The 22,710-nt window shown below is 36.8% G+C and overlaps 4 protein-coding genes across 4 annotated transcripts; 2 read left to right on the top strand and 2 right to left on the bottom strand.

Annotated features, from left to right (window-relative positions):
• The first annotated feature begins 1,304 nt into the window (after positions 1-1,304).
• LOC109008774 (mechanosensitive ion channel protein 10-like) lies at positions 1,305-7,902 on the top strand. The gene is made up of 6 exons (XM_018988999.2): positions 1,305-3,187; positions 3,276-3,399; positions 4,535-4,828; positions 4,902-5,104; positions 6,123-6,437; positions 7,610-7,902. The coding sequence occupies exons 1-5, from the start codon at positions 1,701-1,703 to the stop codon at positions 6,391-6,393; spliced, it is 2,379 nt and encodes a 792-aa protein (XP_018844544.2). The 5' UTR covers positions 1,305-1,700; the 3' UTR covers positions 6,394-6,437; positions 7,610-7,902.
• A 116-nt stretch (positions 7,903-8,018) lies between these two features.
• LOC109008787 lies at positions 8,019-8,955 on the top strand. The gene has a single exon (XM_018989021.2). It carries the CDS (start codon positions 8,449-8,451, stop codon positions 8,815-8,817), a length of 369 nt encoding a protein of 122 aa, XP_018844566.1. The 5' UTR covers positions 8,019-8,448; the 3' UTR covers positions 8,818-8,955.
• Positions 8,956-9,208: 253 nt separating this feature from the next.
• LOC109008783 (replication protein A 70 kDa DNA-binding subunit A) lies at positions 9,209-12,531 on the bottom strand. The gene is made up of 2 exons (XM_018989007.2): positions 12,024-12,531; positions 9,209-11,150 (listed from the first exon to the last, which is right to left on the bottom strand). The coding sequence occupies exons 1-2, from the start codon at positions 12,281-12,283 to the stop codon at positions 9,539-9,541; spliced, it is 1,872 nt and encodes a 623-aa protein (XP_018844552.1). The 5' UTR covers positions 12,284-12,531; the 3' UTR covers positions 9,209-9,538.
• Positions 12,532-19,795: 7,264 nt separating this feature from the next.
• Positions 19,796-22,431, bottom strand: LOC109008766 (40S ribosomal protein S3-3-like). Its single transcript, XM_018988990.2, has 6 exons — positions 22,307-22,431; positions 21,989-22,136; positions 21,695-21,866; positions 20,527-20,581; positions 20,310-20,441; positions 19,796-20,172 (listed from the first exon to the last, which is right to left on the bottom strand). The coding sequence occupies exons 1-6, from the start codon at positions 22,334-22,336 to the stop codon at positions 19,999-20,001; spliced, it is 711 nt and encodes a 236-aa protein (XP_018844535.1). The 5' UTR covers positions 22,337-22,431; the 3' UTR covers positions 19,796-19,998.
• Between the last annotated feature and the right edge of the window lie 279 nt (positions 22,432-22,710).

The following is a 22,710-nucleotide window of genomic DNA, read 5'->3' as shown; positions in this document are numbered from 1 at the left end:
ATATCACATTAAATCATGTCAGTTTGTGAATTTATTTTCGTAATTTTTTTTTAATGATTAAAACATTTCTTTTCACAAAACCCATCTCTAAAAAATTTCTCAAAGATTTAAAAACTTCTAGCTAGCTTCCATTTTTGGGAAGAAAGAAGTAGATTTTTGGATGTTGTTCAAGATGATCCTAAAAAAGATTGTTTAGTGAATGCAATAATTGAGCAGCTCTATGATATGATGATTCATAATTCATGAATTCATATGTCCAACTAGATATTACAAAGCAATACTTGTACATTGGCCCCACCTCAACATTTCAAAAGCATTTTCATTATTTAACATTTATTTTCACATGCTCCAACATTATTTAATTTTAAAAACAGTCACGGCCAAAACAGGTCTGCAGCCACACGTTTTTCATTTTTATTTTCACATGCTCCAAGCACAAACATGTTTTTTTCCTTGTAAAATTAGCATCTATATGAATAGAAATAAATCGGTGTGTAAAGTAAACTTATGTTCTGTTTGGATAATAAGATGAGATAGTTTTAGAAGAAAGTTGAAAGTTGAATAAAATATTATTTTTTAATATTATTATTGTTTTGAGATTTGAAAAAATTGAATTGTTTATTATATTTTGTATGAGAATTCTGTAAAGTAATAATGATGAGATGAGATGAAACCGTTTCTGTATCTAAACGGAACTTTAGTAAAGTGATTATATGAAATAATTTGATTTCAAAAATAAATTTTACAAATCAAATTTTATTATATAAATAATATAAATATACTTTAGACAGTGATCTAATAATAGAATAAGATTTTTTTTTTCAAAGGAAGAACTCTTTAATAATGCATACAAAGTTGTTATAGTTTGACAAAAATATAAAACTATGACAAGGAGATTGACAATGAAACTAAAATGCTATATTTAGATGTTGATATTTTTGACCTTTAGGGTAATAATAACTACAAAAGTAGCAATCCTTATTAGCTGGACGTTAGACCACATTAATGGATCAAACTCTAAAAAACAATGACACAAAATTTGACTATAATTTGGAGTTTTTGCTTGAATTTGAAATTTTTTTGAGACAAAGATAAAATAGATAGGTATTACAATATTTATTAAAAATAAATTTTGAATAATATCAAAATATTCTATAAATATTATTACAGAGATAATTTATATAAATATCCCTAATCTTGATTAATAATTAGAAATGGTACATTTATTTATTTATTTATTTATTTCTTAATTTGGATAGCTCAAAAGTTGAGGACATTTGTTGATGGAGGAGGTGGAGGTTGCCAAGAAGACAGTCCAGACTGCAGATATTCTTCCGTACCTCTGTTTCAGTCAACTATTCTGGGCGCCAAACTCAGCCCACGTTTTCTTTCTTTCTTTTATATTATATAAGTTAAATAACACTGCGTTGGGAGTCTGGGACGAAGCACCTGCAGCTGTTTACTCCATAAACAAGCTAGTCTAGTCTGCTCCTCTTTTCAGCTACCCAAGCCATCCAGACCATTATGCTTCCTCTCAACTTCTTGTAGTCCTGGATTTGAGACTTTTTCCACCTGTTTTTTGTTCTGTTGTATTCGGGGAAAGGAATCGGGAAAATTGAAAGAAAGAAGCTCAGGGACTGGAATTCCGGGAATAAAAATATTAGAACTTGCAACAGTGCTGGGCAGGGAAAACTCTTTCCATGGAAGGAGGAAAAGGCGTGGTGGAGAAGAAAGGAACAAACGAGATTGTTTTGCAGATTCTGGGTACCGAAGAAACTTACGTTACGAGGAAAGAAAGTAGAGATTCCAAAGGCTCTGCATTTAGCGAAAGCAGCACCTACTCTTTTTCAAGGAATTCTCTGCTTGGGTCTTCGCCGAAACGGGTTAGTGATACAAATGTTGAGCCAAAAGAGCTCGACGACCTTAAGAACCGAGTTCAAACGTCCACATTTACAAGCCCGTCTTCTCCTTTACCGAGTCCGATTCGCAAGCCTCCGAAGATCCCAACGGACACCTTGACGCAAAGAAAATCGCTTGCGCGGTCGGCTTTCTCCAAGCCCAAGTCGAGATTGGTGGAGCCAGCGTATGCTGGCAAGGCCAATTTAGACTCGAAGAAGGCGGATGCAACTTTCTCCAATCGGAACTCGCCGAATGTGGCTTCCCCAAGTCACAAAGTCAGTGTTACTACTCCAAAGGAAACCTTGAAATCGGCACCGATCACTCCCAGAACGCCGTTGATCGGGTCGCCGGGACCAGAGGAGGAAGATGATGAGGAAGTTTACAAGTCGGCCAATCTTAAAGTGGGCGAGAAAATGGGTAAGAAGCTTAAAACGATGGTTTTGCTCGAGTGGACTGCATTTGTGTGCATCATGGGGTTTTTGATTGCGAGCTTAACTATTGAGAAATTGCAAAACGGTGAGCTTTGGGATCTGTATTTGTGGAAATGGGGTGTGCTGGTGTTGGTAATCTTCTGTGGTAGATTGGTCACTCAATGGTTCATTAATGTTTTGGTTTTCTTGATTGAAATGAACTTCTTGCTTAAAAAAAAGGTTTTGTATTTTGTGTACGGGTTGCAGAGGAATGCTCAGATTTTCATTTGGTTGAGTTTAGTTCTATTAGCATGGGGATTGTTGTTCGACAGGGGAGTAGAGAGATCCGAGGAAACTTCTCGAGTTCTGAATTATATTACCAGGTCTCTTGCTGCTTGCGTTATTGGGGCAGCTATATGGCTTGGAAAGACTCTGTTAGTGAAGTTACTAGGTATTTCTTTCCAAAGCGCGAGATTCTTTGACCGGATTCAAGTATCGATATTTCATCAGTATATTCTTAGGACCCTTTCGGGACCTCCTTTGATGGAGATTGCAGAAAAAGTTGGGTACTCGGCAAGTTCGGGGCGTTTGAGTTTCAAGAACTTGAAGAAAGAAAAAAATGAGGGAAAAGAAGGGGGAAAAGAAGAGGTGATTGATGTAGACAAGCTCAAGAAAATGAAACAAGAGAAAGTTTCAGCTTGGACCATGAAAGGGTTGATTAGTGTCATAAGGGGTTCTGGACTTACTACCATCTCAAACACACTCGATAGTGTGGATGATGATGAGGGTGAGCAGAAAGACGAGGAGATCACTAGTGAGTGGGAAGCAAAGGCCGCTGCTTATCGGATTTTCAATAATGTGGCTAAGCCTGGAAGCAAGTGAGAATGTCATATTCTGAAAGCTTCTACAATTTTCTGCCCGCTTTCCCCCACCCAAGATTTTCACTGTTGAAATTGTTGTCTACAGGTACATTGATGAGGAGGACCTCTTGCGCTTCATGAAAAGGGAGGAGGTGGATAATATGCTACCACTGATTCAAGGAGCAGTGGAAACAGGAAAGATCAAGAGAAAAAATTTAAAGAACTGGCTGGTAAGTTCTTTATCAAATTTGTTTTTCATATCACCCTACAGGGCCCTTCCAAATGATATTTGAGATTGTTAAATTTCTCCTCATACACTTCTTGATGATTATGTGCATGTTGACGTCATTTCGGAGTTGTGTACAAATCTTCTGAAATTACCCAAGTAATCCTTTATAGTAACACAATGTTCTACCAATTTACTCAACAAATTGGTTAGTCGTCAACCATGCAATTATTTAATAATAAAACAATAACATAAAGTAAATAAATTGCATAACATTAAAATTGGTAACGAAGGAAAACTCTTTAAAGAACTCTTTAAAGGTAAAAGTCTACGGGACAACCAAACCTAAAAAAGTCAATTTTATTATTTGAAAATCAGTTACAAGCAAATTTTAATTATAAAATAATTCTACCGCAGTAGCAGTGACAGCCAGAACCTTTGACAATCTTCAAACATTGGCTTTTCTCCTGGAACTCCAATGGCTGAATCACGATCATGCTATCTCAATCTTGGATGAATGATCACACTTTTTGAGAGAAAAAATATGAAAATTCTTCTCACCAAAATATGCTTTGGAAAGTGCTCTAAAAAATATCCAGAATTGAATATCTACAGATCTTAACCAATAAGATTCTTTAAATAAACAATCTGAAAGCAGTTTGAATTACAGTAAGATTCTGCTGACGGAGCGACTCTGTCGCAATGGACTCTTCTGACTGGATGCTGACACCTGACACTTAATTTTCTCAATAGTAGCAATTTTCCATTCAAACTCTTCTTTGGATAATTACAAAACTCTTGAAACTCAATTTTCACACTCTTGACTTATCTAAAATACTTCCTAATAACTTCTAGATAAACTCAAAATAGTTATAGATAAAGTCAAAGTATTTTATATTCATCCAAATATACCAAACGATATCCTTGTATAGCTCCAAAAATTCATTTGAGTATTTTGTCCATCGAGTTCTTAGGCACTTGTGGTTGTAACTCAGACCCTACCCTCCAATGTGACTTCATATTTGACATGTGATCATTATTAAGAGCTTGATGCTTGTCTTCTATTTCACAATAATCAAATTGAAACTCTTGTGGAAAAATTTCAATCGTGGCTCTTATAACACCATTCTTGTTTGCAGGTGAATGTTTACCTAGAACGCAAATCACTGTTACATTCCTTGAATGATACGAAAACAGCCATAGACGAGCTGAACAAGCTTGTTTCAGCGATTGTGCTTATTGTGGTCCTTATTGTGTGGTTACTCTTGATGGGATTTTTAACAACCCAAATTCTCGTCTTCATTTCATCTCAACTTCTTGTTTTGGCTTTTGTATTTGGTAACACTGCCAAGACTGTGTTTGAAGCCATCATATTTGTATTTGTGATGCACCCATTTGACGTAGGGGATCGTATTGTTGTTGATGGAGTGCAGGTAACTCCCTAATCCTAAGAACAAATCAAATTCTATTAGATCTTGGTCACTTTGCCTTACTTATGCCTCACAGATGGTTGTTGAAGAAGTGAACATTATGACGACAATCCTCTTGAGATATGACAATGAGAAAATAACCTATCCAAATTCAGTTCTGGCTACCAAACCCATCAGCAACTTTTATAGGAGCCCTGAAATGAGTGATTCTGTCGAATTTGCTATTGATGTTTCTACTTCAATTGAGAGTATTGGAGCTCTCAAAGCAAAAATAAAAGTGTAAGTTGCTCCAATTGTCTTTAAGTATGCTGCATTATCATGCTTGATTCTTCTACATACAGACTGCTAGAAATTGGCAGCTGGCATATGCTTAAAAAGTGATTATTCTGCATACAGATTGCGTAGCTATCAAAACTGAATCTTGGATTGAACTATCCAAGGAGTCAATATACTGGTTCACTGGTTTAACAGTTGGTTGAGCTGTGGGCTCAAAAACTAAGTATTTGGATATTTTGTGTTTGTAATAACACTGCTAAAAGATAGGTTCAAGACCCATAACGTTTTTCAAATGTGCTTCAATAAAGAAATGCTTCATATGTACACACACACACACACACACATATATATGTAACATAAATTTGTATTCATTAATAGATAAGCACCATATGACTGAATTAAACTCTGAAGGTTAGATGGATTGCTAAAAATTCCACTGTTTTTCATGGTTTTATCCTGATTGATTGCTTGGACAGTATAATTCAAATTTAGAGTTGGGTTCATGGTCTTTTCACTTTAACCAGTGGTTGAGTAAGTTTCTGATAACACTGGTATTAAAGCATGCATAAGTGGGTTCTCTTGGGTCTGGAACACAGAAAAATTACTTTCGAGCAAGAGTAATTTATTTATGGTTTCTCCTCCTTTTACCTTCTATATTGTGGCAATCCTTCTTTTTGCGAAGTGGGTGCTCATCTTCTTGTTTATAATATGTTGAAAAGGAAAAATTATATTTGTAAGCCAGTATGGAGCACACCCTCCATCCACTAACATGGTAAGATTTTAATTTCTCTTGCAAATCAAATATTACCGTGTTAGCAGTATGAAGGGTATGTCTTCTGCATTGTCTAGCAAGTATAAGGAGTCATTGGTAGCAGAGTCTTTTAGATCAGCCAACTCTAATGACGAGCTAATGATTTCTCAATACTGTTAGTGCAGCTCAATTTCTGAATCATGTTTTGTTTCCATTTCTGGTATTATTTAAGTACTTCATATAATAGAGATTGCTTTCTTGAAAATTCAGGTACTTAGAGAGCAAGCCTCAACACTGGCGTCCTGGCCACAGTGTGTTGGTTAAGGAGATCGAGGATGTAAACAAGATGAGAATGGGTTTGTATGTCACACACACCATAAACTTTCAGAACTATGGGGATAAGAGCAGCCGGAGATCTGAACTTGTCTTAGAGCTGAAGAGAATTTTTGAGGAGCTTGGTATTAAATATCAACTGCTGCCTCAAGAAGTTCTCCTCAGATATGTTGGGACAGCCCCCCCAGCATTTCAACCTGTGCGGTGATCATCTCTCTTCTTTGTGCAAAATTATTCCTCTGCTGCAAGTAGGTGAGTTTCTGCTCTGATTTTTTTAGCTTGGCATGCGTAGTTACTTGCATCAGAGTTTCAAAATTTCTGATACCAGGGATAAGAACAAGTAGAGTCACTAATTTGGTGAAAAATATTCCATGGCTGTGGATGATTTACATTTTTTTCTTGATAAAAAAATAGCAATTTTATTAAAATGAGAAAAGTCCTCTGGTATATATGAAATCAACATGAACAACTCCTGAAGCCAAGACTTAGGGCCCGTTTGTTTTCAGAGATGAGATGAGATGAGTTGAGATTAAAGTTAAAAAGTTGAATAAAATATTGTTAAAATATATTTTTTAATATTATTGTTGTTTTGGGATTTGAAAAAGTTGAATTGTTTATGTTATTTTGTGTGGGGATTTGGGAAAGTTGTAATGATGAGGTGAGATGAGATGAGATGAGATGAGATGTTTTTGGAAAACAAACAAGGCCTTAAGAGGCTCAAGGCTTGTTTGAAAATAGATCTCATCTCAAAATTCTCAACTCTCATCTCATCTCCTTTCCAAACATAATTCAAATACAAAATTTTCAAACTAATCATTACAACTTTTTCAAAATAATTATTACAACTTTTCCAAAATTTCAAACAAAAAATAAAAATCAATTCAATTTTTTCAAATCCCCAAACAAAATAATATTTTAAAATTATATTCTAACAATATTTTAACTTTATAATATTTTTTATTCAACTTTTTCTATCTCTTTTTCCAGAACCCAAAAAATACTCAACTCAAACTATATCATTATTATTCACAAGCTATCTTATTATTATTTACAAAATTTTTATCTTATCTTACTTCCCAAACGAGTCCCTGGTTAATAAACTCTATGAAAGATCATATCGAAAAATAAAGTCCACAATAGATTTGGAAGAATACAAAGGCAAAACAACCCAATAATCCAAAGTACTCTAGATTCAAGACTTAATCATGGACAAAGTAAGTCGAACCCCTTCAAAAGTCATCATGGCATAGTGTACGAATTCTTATTACTCTCATGATGGCCATATGTTAAAATTTGAAAGTAGATTCACAAGTTAATCTTTGCAAGATTTTCTAAGTAAATGTCATCACTAACATTTTTGGATTAATGAACTTGTATGTTTGTTACTAATTTTAAATGTTTCTTCTTCCCTTTGTTGAGAACAGGTGCAAATGAGGGGGATGCAGAGAGTTTCATTGTTTTGTAAAGCAAAGAGCAATTTTTTTTTTTTTTTCTTCCGTTGGTTTGTGGCATTTCATCTCAAGTAAGATTGATGATTCAAGCTGGATCTCAGTTCTTACTTTACTTCAAGTAAAACGAATAAAAACTGCTCTGGCCTGATGAAAGGAAAAGAGCATTGGTGTGATTATGAGTTCTTGAAAAATATTTTCATTTGAACACATTTTTCTTTTAATTTTCCTTATTTTACATGGAAGCAAACACAGCCTTAATGGAGAAAGTCCCACTATTTTAAGCTGCTTAGACTGCCATTCCCCAAGGCCAAACACAAACTATTTCCACTTTCTAATTCCTTTGAAGGCCAACAAAATAAACCATATTTCTCTTGATGTGTCAGAAATTTAGCCAATTGGTATATAAATACAGGGTAGATCATACATACAATTCACCAGACTCTTCCTCTTGGTCGATTCTCCGACTCCTAAGAAATCAGAAAATCAATTAAAGATACAGTTTTTCCTTACAAGATATTGCCCCTTGGAATTTTCTAATTAACTCAATACTAAGGGACAAACAAACATGTCTGTTGATAACCTTATCCAATGATGTCGAATGAAGAAGCTGCCACGTCAGATAGAGATACAGATGACAAATATTTCCACCTCTCATCACCTCCTCCCCCCACAACCTCTCTTTAGTCCATCCATTCCCTCTCAACAACAAAAACTCAATACCAAAACCATATACTCAATTTATCTGTATAGTTTTTCACATAAAGAAGCAGTTGGGTGCAGAGAGGGAAGGAAGAGAGCTAAAGAGTGAAAATATGGCTTCTACTTCGGCAGTCTCAATGGCAATGCCATTGAAAAATGTGAGCCGACAGAGGGTTCCAACCTCAGAGGCCTTCATGAAGCCACTTCCAGTGAGGCACTCAAAGGCTGCTGCTGCTGCTGCATCAAAATCAAGTGGGAGGGTTCAAGTGAGGGCTTCCATGAAGGACAAGGCAATCACGGGGCTCACTGCAGCTGCACTGACGGCTTCCATGATGATACCGGAGGTGGCTGAGGCTGCGTCTGGGGTCTCTCCGTCACTCAAGAACTTCTTGCTCAGCATTGCGGCTGGCGGAGTTGTGCTTGTTGTAATTATTGGTGCTGTCGTTGGTGTTTCTAACTTTGACCCAGTGAAAAGGAGCTGAGAGAGCAATTCCAAGGATGGAATTTAATTTTCATTTGCCTGTTTAATGCTTTTAGTGATGATTTCTGTGTTGTATGTGTAATATGTGATTCTTTCAGCTATAATTTGGCCGGAAACTGAGTTCTGAAATTTCACTTTCCTTCTTAGTTCTCACCCAAGAGACAAGATAGATAAGCTATATAAAGATCTGATGCATACATTGCTCCCAAAGATAGCAAAACCAGCTAATGTCCCATTTATTGCCATCAGCAACAGAACCAAAATTTGGCACGCTTGTTTCATGGAATCCCAATTCGAATCAACAAAGCCCTCAGAAGTAAACAGTAGTGAACAACATGCAATGAAATTACAGCAAGAAACTCTGAACGTGAATTAACATTATCCTCCAGAAATAGAATGTATAAATTGGAAAACTTCATATAGCTTTTTTTGAATTCAACATCAATTCCCAGTGTAGGCTTCAAAGACCAACACAACGTATAGACAGCTAAATCACTATAATAAGTAAACTGGAAAAGGAATGAAACTCAATTCTGGAGTATGTAGAAGTACCAGTGCCCATCCTGGGTTTATACTTTAGAGGGCATATACAAATTCGTATCTGCTGATATTTATTTATAGAATAGCTAAGTTCCAGGGTCAGCTTGTCCACTAAGTAATCAATCATCTTGGCAGAAAGAAAACCTCTGCATGAAGCAATTACTTTGGTTTGGAACAATTCACTATTTAGTAAACTTTGAAATCAGATCAAGTGTGTATCTGCTCTCTGAAGAATAGCTCACACTATCCGCCTTAACTACAGTAATCTTCACCCTTTGTTCATCACCATATAGTTCCTCTTTGATTTTAAGCCGGAAAAGATACTGGCTGAAGAGTCTGCTTCGGATAATTCCTCCAAACTTTTCGTCATCTTGCTCTTCATACTTCAACAAGTACAACTCCTTCGCCGAGCAACCTAAGATCTCTTCCCCAGTTTCCTGGAAAGCTGTCACCCAAGTCAATCCCGAATGGTCTTGAATTTGCGCTTGAAGAAGGTATCTATAATCGCACTCCTCAAACTCCTGATTGCACCTGTCACATAGCCATCTTGTGTTTCCTGACTTTGTAACTTTCTTATTACACTGTCTATCTCCAATCATCAACGGGCAGGCCATGTAACAGAAAGTATCCGTTTTAATGAAAGATATGGTTGCCTTCACCGTGATCCAATCAGGCTTATCTGATCTTCCAAGACCCTCGTCCTTGATCTGTGACACTGTTTTACGTATCTCATTCTTAGATCCTCCTGCCATAATTTCTCTAGAAATAGACACAGAAGCAGCATTTTTCCCCTCTCGATCAAACCAATTTCTCAGGCCAGAAGCCTCAGGCAAATCTGGGTTTATGAAGAGCTGTGTGGCAGAAATTGTCCCTATCGATTTCCCAGTGAAGTCATTAACCTTCCCAGATTTGACAACTAAAACTGGAAAACCCCCAGAATTGATCATCTCTTCCAGCTTTTGACCTTCCCTGTTGCAAAATTCTCCCCAAAGGGTAAGCTCAACACTCCTGCCAGATCCATCCTTCAAATTCAAAATTCTTCTCTGAGTCTCCATTCCATTCTTTCTCAGAATGGGCACTGACGGATTCACAGATATCACAACACCAATAATGTCAAGTATGGAATTGTTGTCAGCACTCTCAATTTCACTGATAGGCCTGAAGGAAAATTGCTGCTTTGGTATAGAATCATCTTCCTCTGGGCAAAGCTCCACAGTCGAACTTGTCTCCAGAAATATCTCCCACTCATTCTTCAAATGGTTGTAGTTCTTCTGTGCAGGTTTTAAGCTACCCTTTGAGATCAAATAGACTTTACCGGCCTCAATTGCATCATAGAAGCGGTCAACTACGGCATTAAAGCAAGTCGCACGAATTTCTCCACCATCAGAGTCAAGGAGGTCAAAAGAGAACACCTTCCCATCTCCCCGGGCATTGTTATAACGACGGATGTCCCCTTTTGCAGTAACTCTTGCCTTGATAGCCCAGCGACCCTGGTAAGGATTCAAAGCAGCAATAGGAATTATACGTGCTGGTGCATCATTCTTCAGAATTGGACCATGATTTCTGTAATTTGGAGGTGGCTGGTATGGAGGTTGAACTGTTGGTGGGAAACTTTGCACATTTTTACCAGGATTCTGGGCACCGAAATGGTTACCACCAACCCTTGTGGGGTGCTCTAAATTCTTATTTGGCAATGGTTTTTCAGCTGCTGAACCAGATTCAGTCAGTGATTTTGGATTCCCAATTATCTCACAGTCTGGTATAATAGTTTCCATGTTCAGCACAACAATTATTCTGCACAAGTGAAGTTCAAAATTCAATCAAGACTTTTAAAGGGGAGAGAGAGAGAGAGAAATCACAAAAGGACAATCAATGAAAGAGAACAATTCTTGAGCTAAATAGTCATAAAATTGCAAAGCAACCAAGTAGTCATTTAACAATTGTTCAAAAGGTTTCACTACTTTTATAACTTCTATTTTCCTTTTCCCTCCAACCTCCATATACTTTGGAGCATAAATAATCTCTTACCTTTGTCCCCCACTTCCATTGACTCAAAGATGAAAGTAAGCTAAATAAGTCTGATCAAAGAAGTTGCAACAATCAAACAAAACATTCAACTGGTTCTCTAAAAATTTATGTTGTTAAACCCTTTTCTATTTATATCTAACTCTACAGTGCAATTTTCATCATTGACTTTAAACCTTAAGGTAGCAGCTAAAATAATCTTCTCAATTTTTGTTTTCTTAAAGTGTAGTTTCTTCAAGCTCCCATGACTTGCAATTAATGTCAAAACCTAAATGTGCGGCCCATACCAACAAAATCCCAACCAATAACAATATTCTGCTTCCCAACTTACAAGTCTAGCATCTTTGATGCATTAAGTTACTCGAAAACGTTAATTATCAAAAAAAAAAAGTTACTCGAAAACGAAAAATACGTTAGAAGAATTGAAAAATGAAGTCCTGAATATCCTCGAGCTTACGATTCTTCTTCTCAGAGCATTCACAAGAGAAGATTTCACAAAATCAAAGCACAAACAACTAATTTTTCTACCACATGTAGATAATCACAGCTCATGCCATAGCAATAACTACGGCAACTAATTCGATAATCAATTAATTAGATATTAAACCAGGGCGATAGGGGATGATAAGTAAGCATACTAACTTCCGGTTCTGGACGGGGCTGCAAATGTAATCGATCAACTGGACGACGGAGCCCTTCGTGACACGGCCGGACTTGACTCGGTCGTTGAGCTGGGTGGCCAGCATGGCGTGCTGAGTCGAAACGGAGTCGGAGAGCAGCAAACGGTACCGCTCCTGCGTGCTCCCAATGAGCTTGATATCCAGGACCTGCACCAATGGCTTGGCGTTGACATCACCAGATTCTATGGAGGCGATAGCGTTGGGCGTCAGATTCACCGGCATAGCTCGAACCACGGTAGAAGAGGGAGAGAGGAAAGCCCTAACCCTAAAAAATGGGGAAATGAAAACAGAGAGATGATATTGGCGGGGGGGATTGGAGGAGCAGGAAATAACTGACCCGACGGTAGAACCGTAGAGAGATCTGTATTATTTTTATATCATAGAGACCAGTACGAGGAAGCAGTCGCGGAACCAGAAATTCTACTTTGGGGGCATATTGATCTATGCAACAACGAGAATGCTTGCAGTGTACGTGTAGTTTTGAAAAATGGTAGGATTTATTATTAAAAAATTAATTTATTTTTATATAAATTTTATATATATATATATTTTTAAATGATTGTACTACGTTTGTATACTCACAAATATCATCTCTCTCATTATTATTCACTTTTTATAGACTTCATTTAATTTCAAATTCCTTCCATTTATAAGAAATATTTTTAAGATTGTATGTTATGTTTTTTAGCTCATATTTTTAAGTTTTTAATTTTTAAATTTTTGTAGTATATTTTTAAAATTTTTTTATGTATGTATACTCATTTTATATTTTGAATGCAAAAATTATGAATTTTAAGAAAATATATAAAAAAAAAAATTCATACTTTAAAGAAGACTCAAGAATTTTGGATGGGATTAGAAGAGAATTCTCATATTTTTAAAAGATTTTATGAAGTTTTTAAATTTTTTGAGATTAATATTATTTTTATCAAATTTTATTTGAATTTAAATAATAATGATTAATTTTTTCTTGGCAGGCCTCTGACCTCAACGTGGTTCTATCGCTAGAGGAAGTGCTCGGTTTCTCGTATACAGATGTTTTAAAATTTGAAGAAAAAAATTGATGTTATGAAAATACAATGGGAGATAATTGCTCATACACGACTACGTCCAATATTGAATCTATAGAGGAATAGTTTGGCGAAGCACCTTGATAGTGCAAAAAAGTAGGATCACATGGAAGCTTCGATCCCGAACATGTGATCCAACCCCTAATCAAATTGATCGAATCACGTGAGAGCTTGGCTCCCGAGAACGTGATCCGAACCCCAATCACATTAGTGGGATCATGTGGGAGCCCCAGTCTTCAAACGTATCTGACCCCGATCAAGTTGCTTGGATCATGTGGAAGCTCCGCTCTATACTCGATCTTCATAAGTATTGGACCTCGATCAAATTGGTTGGATAACCTGGTCGGTTCATGTGGGAGCTTGGCCCCTAATTACATTAGTGGGAGGATCATGTGGGAGCTCGAATCCTGAGCATATGATCCAACCCTTGATCAAATAGAATGGATCAGATCATGTGGGAGCTTGGCTTCCGAGCATGTAAACTGAAGCATACCTAATCTCTATAAGTATCAGACCCCCAATTAACTTGGTCAGGTAATGTGGGAGCCTTAGATTTTACAATGTACCCAATCTCCATAAGTATCAAACCTTCGATTAAATTGGTTGGATTACCTGGTCAGAATGTGAGCAAAGAGTACTTTGTCCATGGGGCTAGCAAAGAGAACTCGAACTCCAAGGACAAAACTCATCCCCTTTAAAAGCAACAATGCTCGCCCCCTCGATGAGCAACACGGTGAAAGCGTGTGAGTGTTTGACTCGAGCAAAAGTGCTCACACCTAATCGAGCGAAAGTGATCGCACCCCTGAATGATAACCAAAAACTCGCCATTTGGCAAGCAAAGTGCTTCTCACAAAGGGCGAGCAACGATAACTCACACTCGAGGGTGAGCACTTTGCTTGAAAGTAAGCAAAAGTCCTCGCATCAAGGAGGGTGAGTGACAACAGTAAAGAAGTGCTCGTTCCCTAGGCACGAACAAGGCACTTCTACACGTTTGAGCACGAACAAGCAAAACTGCTCACCACCTGGAGGGCAAGCAAAACTTCTCACAAAAGCATTCGACCCTATGCTAGCTCGAGCACGAACACAGGGCGAGCAACAAGTGCTCGGACCTAAACGAGTAAAAGTGCTTGTCCTGGGGCAAGCAACAACATCTCACACCTATTGGTGAGCACCTTGCTTGCATTGCATGTTCGGGAATTGTGCCCGATCTCCACAAGTGTCTGACCCTTGATAAAAATTGGTCAAGTTACATGGAAGTTCGGTTCCCGAGCATATAAAGCATGCTCCTCTTGAATGGCGGCCAAAAGAGCTCACCTTAGGAAGTGTTCATCTCATGGGTGAGCATTCATAAAAAATAAGTAAGGTGCTATTTGCAAATGCACTTGTCTCGGATTCAAAAGTACTCGCCAAGGCGAGAACAACAAGTGCTTCTCTTGAATGGTAGCCAAAAGAGCTTGCCCTAAGAAGTGTTACTCCCAGGGGCGAACACTCAAAACACTCAATGAGGTATTGTTTGTGAAAGTGCTAATCCTAGGGTGTGCAAAATTTAAAAGTGCTCACTGCCCAGGGCGAGCAACAACATCTCGCACTTGTTCGCCGAGCACTTTGCTTGAATTACATGCCTAGGAATCGTGCTCGATCTTCATAAATATCTGACACCCAATCAAATTGGTCGGATTAAATGGGTGCATGTAAAGTGTACTAGATCGCTAGCACTATCCGATCGAGTCCACGACAAAAATTTCTACCAAAAATCCCCATCATAGAACCATCAAGCTAATGACACAAATACCTAAAAAAAATCTCCATCTCCTAACCATTGAGAGGATGGCAGAAATATCCACCATAAATCTCCATCTCAAACCTATAGCAACGCCAACATCGTGGGTCTCTGATGCGAAAGTAAAGATATTTATTTTTATTTCCACTGCGAGTCGTGCCTTGGGTTTTTGTGAGAAAATGAAGATATTTCTAGTTATATTTACCGTGGGTTGTGTCGTGATCAGATCTGGTCACGTCAACATGGTCGTCCATCTATATCGTGGCTTGCACCATAGTTGATGAACGAACATGACTTTGTAATTTCTCTGGAGAAGAAGTTTAAATCAGAAAGAGAAGAGAAAGACCATAAGATTGAAGATCAAGAAGAGAGTAGATGAAGAGTGGAAAGTGCGAGAGAAGATGAAGATAAAGTTGGTTGTGGACATATTTTATTGTCATCGGCTAGTTTGATTTTGATCGAGGCTGTTTTTTTCTAATTCAATTTCTTGTAGGATTTTTAGTCAACTCGGATATGTGGCAGGGACATTTTAGCCTAATCGGGTCTCTTGCAAGGACACTTTGGTCGGATCAACATCTATAGCAAGGACATTTCAGTCAAACATGACATCTGTAGAGGGACATTTTGATCCAAGTCATCACCTGAATTCCTAATTCCTAAGAAGTACGATCCAAACTTGCTTTTTTATTATAAAATAGATAAGCTACTTTTTTTTTTTTTTTTTTTTATAAAGATTAACAATTTGGTAGTTAAGTATATATTAATATTTTCACTTTTATGGTCGATAAGAATGATGGAAAATATAATGATGGTCCATAAGGGCCCCTGAAAGCCGCATCACTACAAGGGAAGTCACTTTTCCCAGCAATTATTTTCGCTGGGAAAAGTCCTATAAATCACTACATTGACGTTTTCCAGTGATTTATACATCGCTGCATGTTCGCCGGTATTATCTCTCCACTTCTGATCTATCCCAATGGAAGCTAAAAATCACTACTAATAGGTTATCTTTCCTGGTGATTATTTTTTCTTCACAAATTCCAAATAAAATGTTGCAAATACCCATTCGGTTTGCCTATTAAATCGCTGGAAAACTTTTTTGTGGCGAATTATATTCGTCGCTAAAATTTAATAAATCTCTGTTAATGAGGAGATCTATTCCAACGATGTAGTTAAATGGTTGGTTAAACTTTACTATAAAAATCGCCGCTAAAAATTAATTTTGGCTAATAAAATTCGCCGGAAATAAGTTTAATGTGCAAGAAAATATTTTCGGCAAATTTTACTCACTGGAAAAGATATTTCACAAAATAATAAAAAAAATCCACAAAATTATTCCTGATGAACTATACCCAATGTATAGTAAATATTAGAGACCCTTATATATAATATATGTATATATAACTATAAGATATAATTAATATATGTTTAAAACCAACTTCCACATATATATAACTTAACAAATTAGAAGTATATTAAAACATAAAAAATAAGCAAGCAAAAACTACACCATAATTGGCAACAAGTCTGAATTCAATACAAAAAGCAGCTAGAAGTGAGAAATGTTCAAAATAAAACTATCAGTTTAAACTCATTTATATTATCAAGCAAAAGCAAATCAAAATACTGCTCTACATAAAATCAAGCAAAGGATCCTAAAATCTGTTACATCTTTGTTACAATGATCACCAACAAGGACAAATGTCGAAGCAAACATCAAGGGTTCTAGTGATACTGGAAAGTCTTATGAATCAAGCAGAGAGTTCAACATAATCTCCTCATCAAAAATTCTGCTTAAACAACAATGCCACACCTAATTAAGTTATAAACACTAAAAACAGTCTCAAATCTGTAGAACAATGAACTAGGTACTTGACAACCATATTGCTTTATTCAATGCAGAGCTAGCTCTTCAGAAACCAGTGGAAGAGTAACCCTCCCTGCACTTGATGCACCATAGATTGACAGACTCTTAGAGGAGGACTCTAGGTTGTGATTTAAATAAAAGAAGGAAGAAGATTGTATATATAACATGTATTTTTTGTTCCTATTCAATGTACCAGTAGCAAAACTAAAGCAATATTGAGTATTTTCACAATCTTTTGAGATTATTAATTTACTATATATTATTCAATTTGGTGTTATGAAATATTCACATTTGGGTGGAATTTGCAAATGACACTGACTTAGATTCACATAGCTTTAGTCCAAATGACCAAGAACATATTCAATTGCTTACTCTTTCTGTTGCTTACTGTTTGGGTGGATTAAGCTGGTACTCGGGAATGGTTAGTCGGGAATGGGGAAGAACAGAGAAGGGGAGAAGGGAATGGGAGAGCTGGTTCGCCGCAATAGATGTTTTTTCTTGTAGTGGTTGGGGGTTAGAAACATTGAGGATTTTAATTTTGCTTTATTAGGTCAACATATATGATTGTGTTTTCAGCTTAAAAATAAAAGTAGCATAGAAAGTAAAACAAAATACAAAGGTTAATGTAAGCACCCGATCTTCCTCTCAGTTACATTCTTTGGTTCAACAACAAATTAAGATTAAATGGGCAAAAATGATCTGATTTCCCATAACTTTTGGGGGATATTTAATGCAAGCTGCTGTTAAATTAAAACATATAAATCCCTATTGATCTATGTTGGGATATGTGAAGTTCAAGAAAGAACCTAAGCATTATGAACGAGACCACTTCTAAAGCACATCAAAGTAGGTGGACAAAGCACGGTTTTGTTTAAATAATTAACTCTCTTGTTTTGTTTTTTTTTGTTTTATGTATAAAATTTGAAAAATGAAAATACATATATATAAGAACTCGTGAAGAAAATGAGGGTAGCTGATTTTGTTGGCATGGAACAGTTTGAAACAGAAAACAAGCGTGATGAAGGAAAAATAGATAAATTAAAATAGAGATTAACTTTACCCAAGCTATACTTCATATTAGAGACCCTTATATATAATATATGTATATATAACTGTAAGATATAATTAATTCACCTAAATAGTGCAGCAAATAGAAAAACTAGTGAGGAACATGCAAAATAGCCAAAATATCCAGACCAATGTTGGAACCAAATGATGTACCAGAGTGTGGACAAAGGAAACTATAAAAAACTGTACATTCACATTTAAATTACCCCACACATTCCAATGATCTAAAGAAATATATATATATATATATATATATATATATATCACAAAAAGACTAAAAACAAATAATACAAAACAATTCAGTACTTAGCACATTAAACAAGATGCACAGGTAATTAATTGGCCACTTTATGCCAATCACTATCAATATTAGGAAGATCACCTCTAATAAAACACCAGCCATGAGATGGAGAAAGGAACATTCCTTAATTAATTGGCACAACTTATATTGTGTTCTTTTTCCTTTTCTTTTGCTTCTGCATCTTCTAATGTTATGTTATATTGTTCCACTAGAAATTTTCTATCATACACTACTGGAAACCATTATTGGAAACCCACATGTTATATTTGGATTAGGAAATTTGAAATTCAAATCTAAGTTACACGAGTTTTAGGTGACCCATAATGTCTAATGTTATCATTGTTACTATTAAACACCAAGAGTTAAAATTATAGAAGTTCAATGGTGCAAAAACCATGTACTAGGTAATTAAAAGTGGGTGATATCAATTCGTTGTGGTTATTAGCTTGAGAATGCCAATAAGCTTGAACATCTTATGTGAATTATAACATAAATGTACACATTTCAACAACACTTCTTTTGGTTAATCAAAGAATGGTGGAAAGAAAAGTGTAACTCACTTGGTTAAAACTTAAGCACTACAAGCCACTAAAAGCGGTGCCCTGCCCTGAACTGTAAGTCACTAAAAGCCAAAAAGAAAACCATGCTAATTTTCAAAAGGCAACTCTACTTAAATAAGAAAAATCATACTCAATGCCAAAATCTTGCCCTAATCTAATATCCACATCAACACGTATAGAAAATCCCGAGATACAAAAAAATCTTGTGCAAGAAAGGACATGCTTTAAGATTCAAACATCTAGATATTAGTCTACAAACAAAAATACCAATTTTTGTAAAGTAACTAGCGCGAATGAAGGGGGAGAGAATAGCAAATGAGTTGTAGAGATACCTATGGTGAGAGAAGGTATACCCAAGAGTCTCGGTCGACAATCTAGACCTCCAATCCAACGGAAAATCGTTGAAAGCAAATCACTCCGAGACGAATGATAGAGGCATGCGATTTTGTATGAAGAGGAAACGACAACCCTAGCTTCCATGGAAGGAAAATTAAGTGGAGGAGTAGAAGCTTTGTGCCCTGATGTAAAAAATAGAGATCAAGCTGTGTGGGGGAGGGTAGATTTGCATGTAGGTGAAAATGGAGAAAACGTTGAAGTGGGAAATGGTGGAAACAAGGATCCTAGCTTCCACAAAAGGAAAATGAAGTGGAGATCATAACTTTGTGCCCTGACGTCGAAAATAGAGATGAAGATGTGTGGGGGTTGATGGATTTGCAGGTAGGCAAAATTGGGGAAGAGAATCAAAGTGGAGAAGGGACTTGTACTCGAGAACAAAATGAGGGGAAAAATAAAATGCCAAAACACGTTTTGGCACCCATTAGACATTTGCAACGATTTTCCTCCATTGCAATACATTTTTTCTTATTGCGCCAATTTTTTTAGCCGTAATAAGATGATAAATCGCTGTAATTAATAAAGTGATTGGACCACCAAGTTTAAATTACAAGTCAATGTTTCCAAGCTACGACAATTTGATTTTCACTGCAAATAATTACCTATTGGGGCGATTTTATTTGCACCAAAACAAAAATCGCCGCAACAGGTGATTTCTCTCGTAGTGTGCATGCTCCAACAATTAAAACAGAAACTGGTAAAGGAACCACTCATATATGAAATGGACATCCATCAGTTCATTGAAAAAGTTTGAATGATTAAACAGAATAATGACTCAAGTTCTTAATACCCAAAATTGAATAATAAAAACAAAAACTACATAAACTCAGATGTTTGAGAAAAAAAGTATATCACGATGATTACTACTTCAGGACAGTAGTATAAAAAAATCGAGGTACTATGCCACCACTGGGAGGACCTCAATATCAGCTGCCACCACTGGTGCCCGGAAATGTTCCTCTTCCTCTTTGGGAGTGTGGATTGTAACCAGATCAGGTAGGGGAGTTGTGGGTCCCACCTTACCCTTGGGATCCCAATCCAGCATTATCTTGACCTTGATACCAAGTACCCCCTGTGTGCCAATGAGATATCTAATAAGAACCGGAATCCAAAAAGAAATGAAAATATGCAAGAAAAAGCCTAGGAATGTTGATTTGGCTAAAGACAGCACTATCTGACATAAGCATCACAAACTTGCAAGTTGCAAACCTGTCTCAGAAGAACATGTCTCACAGCCGAGTCTATATATTCATTGACTGGCTGACCAGAAGAAATCATGTAGCCGTCCTTGAACTTCATGGACTTTGCACGTTGCGCCCTAAGCTTTCCACTAACTATCACCTGTTAAAGTAGAAGTATCGTCTAAATCATATTCCAAGCAGGATTATAAAATTTTGCACCATAAGGGTTAAAGCTGACCACAAACCTCGCATCCCTTTGCTCCATTTTCCATGACAAATCTCAGTACACCATAGCAGGCCCTTAATGAGAATAATATCCATGAAGTTAGTTTTGGTAAACATTATTGGAACGTCCACACATGAAACAGACTCAACCAAGAACTAAACCTAAAATTTAAACCAGGTACAATCTTAAAAAGTTCCCGCAAATGAAATGGATCGATACTTAAAACCTTCAACCACCAATAACATAATTCTTTTACGGTGAAAATAAAATCATCCAAAACATTGCAAGAATTTCTCCCTTCTTATAACCAGAAGAGATATACTTTTTGTGGGTAGAGGGGAAGGGGGCCTGGATGTCGAGAAGAAGCATCAGTCAGTGATGGTACAGAAGAATTGATAAAAGAAAAAGTTAGACAAGCTTAGAGGAAGATAAACATTATACAGCGATCCCAAGCATAAGATCTAAGCAAGTTTCTTGCCATGATAGAATGGCCTGAGTCGCAATGTTAATATTGTCATCTTCCGACACAAAGTGGGTATCAAAATATGACCGACTAGCTTTATAGATGACTGACCATATAACTGAGGGAAAAAATTACAAACAGCAATGCTAAGACTACTGTAAAAAATCAGCTCGTCTAAAGGCTTTGAGCTTTAGTGCGTGAAATACAACCCTATTTCGGAAAAGATGTGAACTAAGGAAAGCAAATGGAAATTAAATAATCATGTACCCTCCCTAACGTTACTACAAGAAAACCAGACCATTTCACGAGGAAGATGTCCTGAAGGGAACTTGAGAAATATTACTATAGTCATCTTCCGACACAAAATGGCGTGTAGTCACCAATCTGCTTTGTAGATGACAGAAAAAGCTTGGAACAAAGTCCAAACAACATAAAACACATTTAACAAAAACCAAATCCAAGTATATTTCAAACGCACAAGCCCCCCCCCCCCGAAAAAAAAAAAAAAAAAAAATCAAAGAAGATTGATATTCCCACTTTGAAATAGAGAAAAGCTCAATCATACACGTTATCCAAGCACATACTACAAAAAATTGAATATGATACTAGCATCCTACCATGATACTAATTGATAACTCCCATTCTATGCCACTGAAAAGTCACAATTCTTCACGAAATAGAAATAGAAATAGAAATAGAAGGTATATAGTTGAAGAATATATACCTCCGAACAGCAAGACCACCGAGGAGTTTGTAGCGGAGAGACTCAGCCTGGGCAATAGCGCAAAGCCCTCTGTTATTAACTTTCTCGGCGTAAAGCTCCACGCTGTTCTCCGGGAACTTGAACCGCTTCTGTACCAATGAGGTCAGCTCTCTGATCCTCCTCCCCTTCTCACCTGCAAAATAGATCCATTAATTTACCCTTCGAAAATCGGCACAGTTTTTTGATAGGTAGAAGATCAATACAATCAAAAAAATAAATAAAAAAGAAAACACAGGAAATCATTGAAATTCAGACCGAGAACGTTCTGGGTCCGGGTGGCTCTGATGATGATCTCGGTACGCATAGGAGTAACCCTAACTTCGACTCCGGAGTAACCGTCCTCTGCCAGCTCACGGGTTAGCACCTCATTCAGCTCGGCGAAGAAAACTCCGTCAGCTACGAACTGTAACGACACCACGCAAAAACCAAAGCTTCAAGAAACAGTGTTCTAGAAAAGAGTGAATAACATCCAGATTGATTGCAACGAGAAAGATAGTGGATTAGTATTGAGTTATTGTCTAGGACTCTTGTAGTTCCATTTTACGGGAAACAAACAGAGAGTAAAGGGATCACCTTTCGCTTTTTGCTCATCTGGGTTGCCATTTTCGGGTTGAGGAGGCGAGATCAGACGGCGAACTGCGAAGTGGCTGCTGCTCTGCAATTTGCAAACCCTACTTTCAGTATTGCTTTCGGATGGAGGCGGCTTTTAACTATGGGAAGGCGCAAATCGGAGGGTCGAGACAAAATCAGGGTTTTGCTTTGAACGGTTAGGATTGATTTACTGTTTTATTATTTTAATTCTAAATATGTTTGCGCTTTTCTTTGCCCTTTACGAGACCCGAGCATTATTTTTTTAAACTATTACAATTATCACTTAAATACTTCTTTGACACATAATTTAAAGATCGTACCATATTATTTCTTTTTAATTTATTTTAAGGAATTAAATTATATAATTTTTATTTCCAATTAAACAT

The sequence above is a fragment of the Juglans regia genome, chromosome 1 (genome assembly GCF_001411555.2).
Source record: "Juglans regia cultivar Chandler chromosome 1, Walnut 2.0, whole genome shotgun sequence".
NCBI lineage: Eukaryota > Viridiplantae > Streptophyta > Magnoliopsida > Fagales > Juglandaceae > Juglans > Juglans regia.
This window is presented reverse-complemented; position numbering and strand designations above follow the sequence as displayed.

What these genes read in the sequence shown, in the direction of transcription:
- LOC109008774 (XM_018988999.2), top strand. Translation starts at nt 1,701, where the DNA reads ATGGAAGGAGGAAAAGGCGTGGTGGAGAAGAAAGGAACAAACGAGATT. An exon ending in GTGGCTAAGCCTGGAAGCAA is followed by an intron (nt 3,188 to 3,275) that starts GTGAGAATGTCA and finishes TGTTGTCTACAG; the next exon opens with GTACATTGATGAGGAGGACC. An exon ending in TTGTTGTTGATGGAGTGCAG is followed by an intron (nt 4,829 to 4,901) that starts GTAACTCCCTAA and finishes TATGCCTCACAG; the next exon opens with ATGGTTGTTGAAGAAGTGAA.
- LOC109008787 (XM_018989021.2), top strand. Translation starts at nt 8,449, where the DNA reads ATGGCTTCTACTTCGGCAGTCTCAATGGCAATGCCATTGAAAAATGTG.
- LOC109008783 (XM_018989007.2), bottom strand. Translation starts at nt 12,283, where the DNA reads ATGCCGGTGAATCTGACGCCCAACGCTATCGCCTCCATAGAATCTGGT. An exon ending in AGCCCCGTCCAGAACCGGAA is followed by an intron (nt 11,151 to 12,023) that starts GTTAGTATGCTT and finishes TCACTTGTGCAG; the next exon opens with AATAATTGTTGTGCTGAACA.
- LOC109008766 (XM_018988990.2), bottom strand. Translation starts at nt 22,336, where the DNA reads ATGGCAACCCAGATGAGCAAAAAGCGAAAG. An exon ending in AGATGAGCAAAAAGCGAAAG is followed by an intron (nt 22,137 to 22,306) that starts GTGATCCCTTTA and finishes GTGTCGTTACAG; the next exon opens with TTCGTAGCTGACGGAGTTTT. An exon ending in GGTGGTCTTGCTGTTCGGAG is followed by an intron (nt 20,582 to 21,694) that starts GTATATATTCTT and finishes ATTCTCATTAAG; the next exon opens with GGCCTGCTATGGTGTACTGA.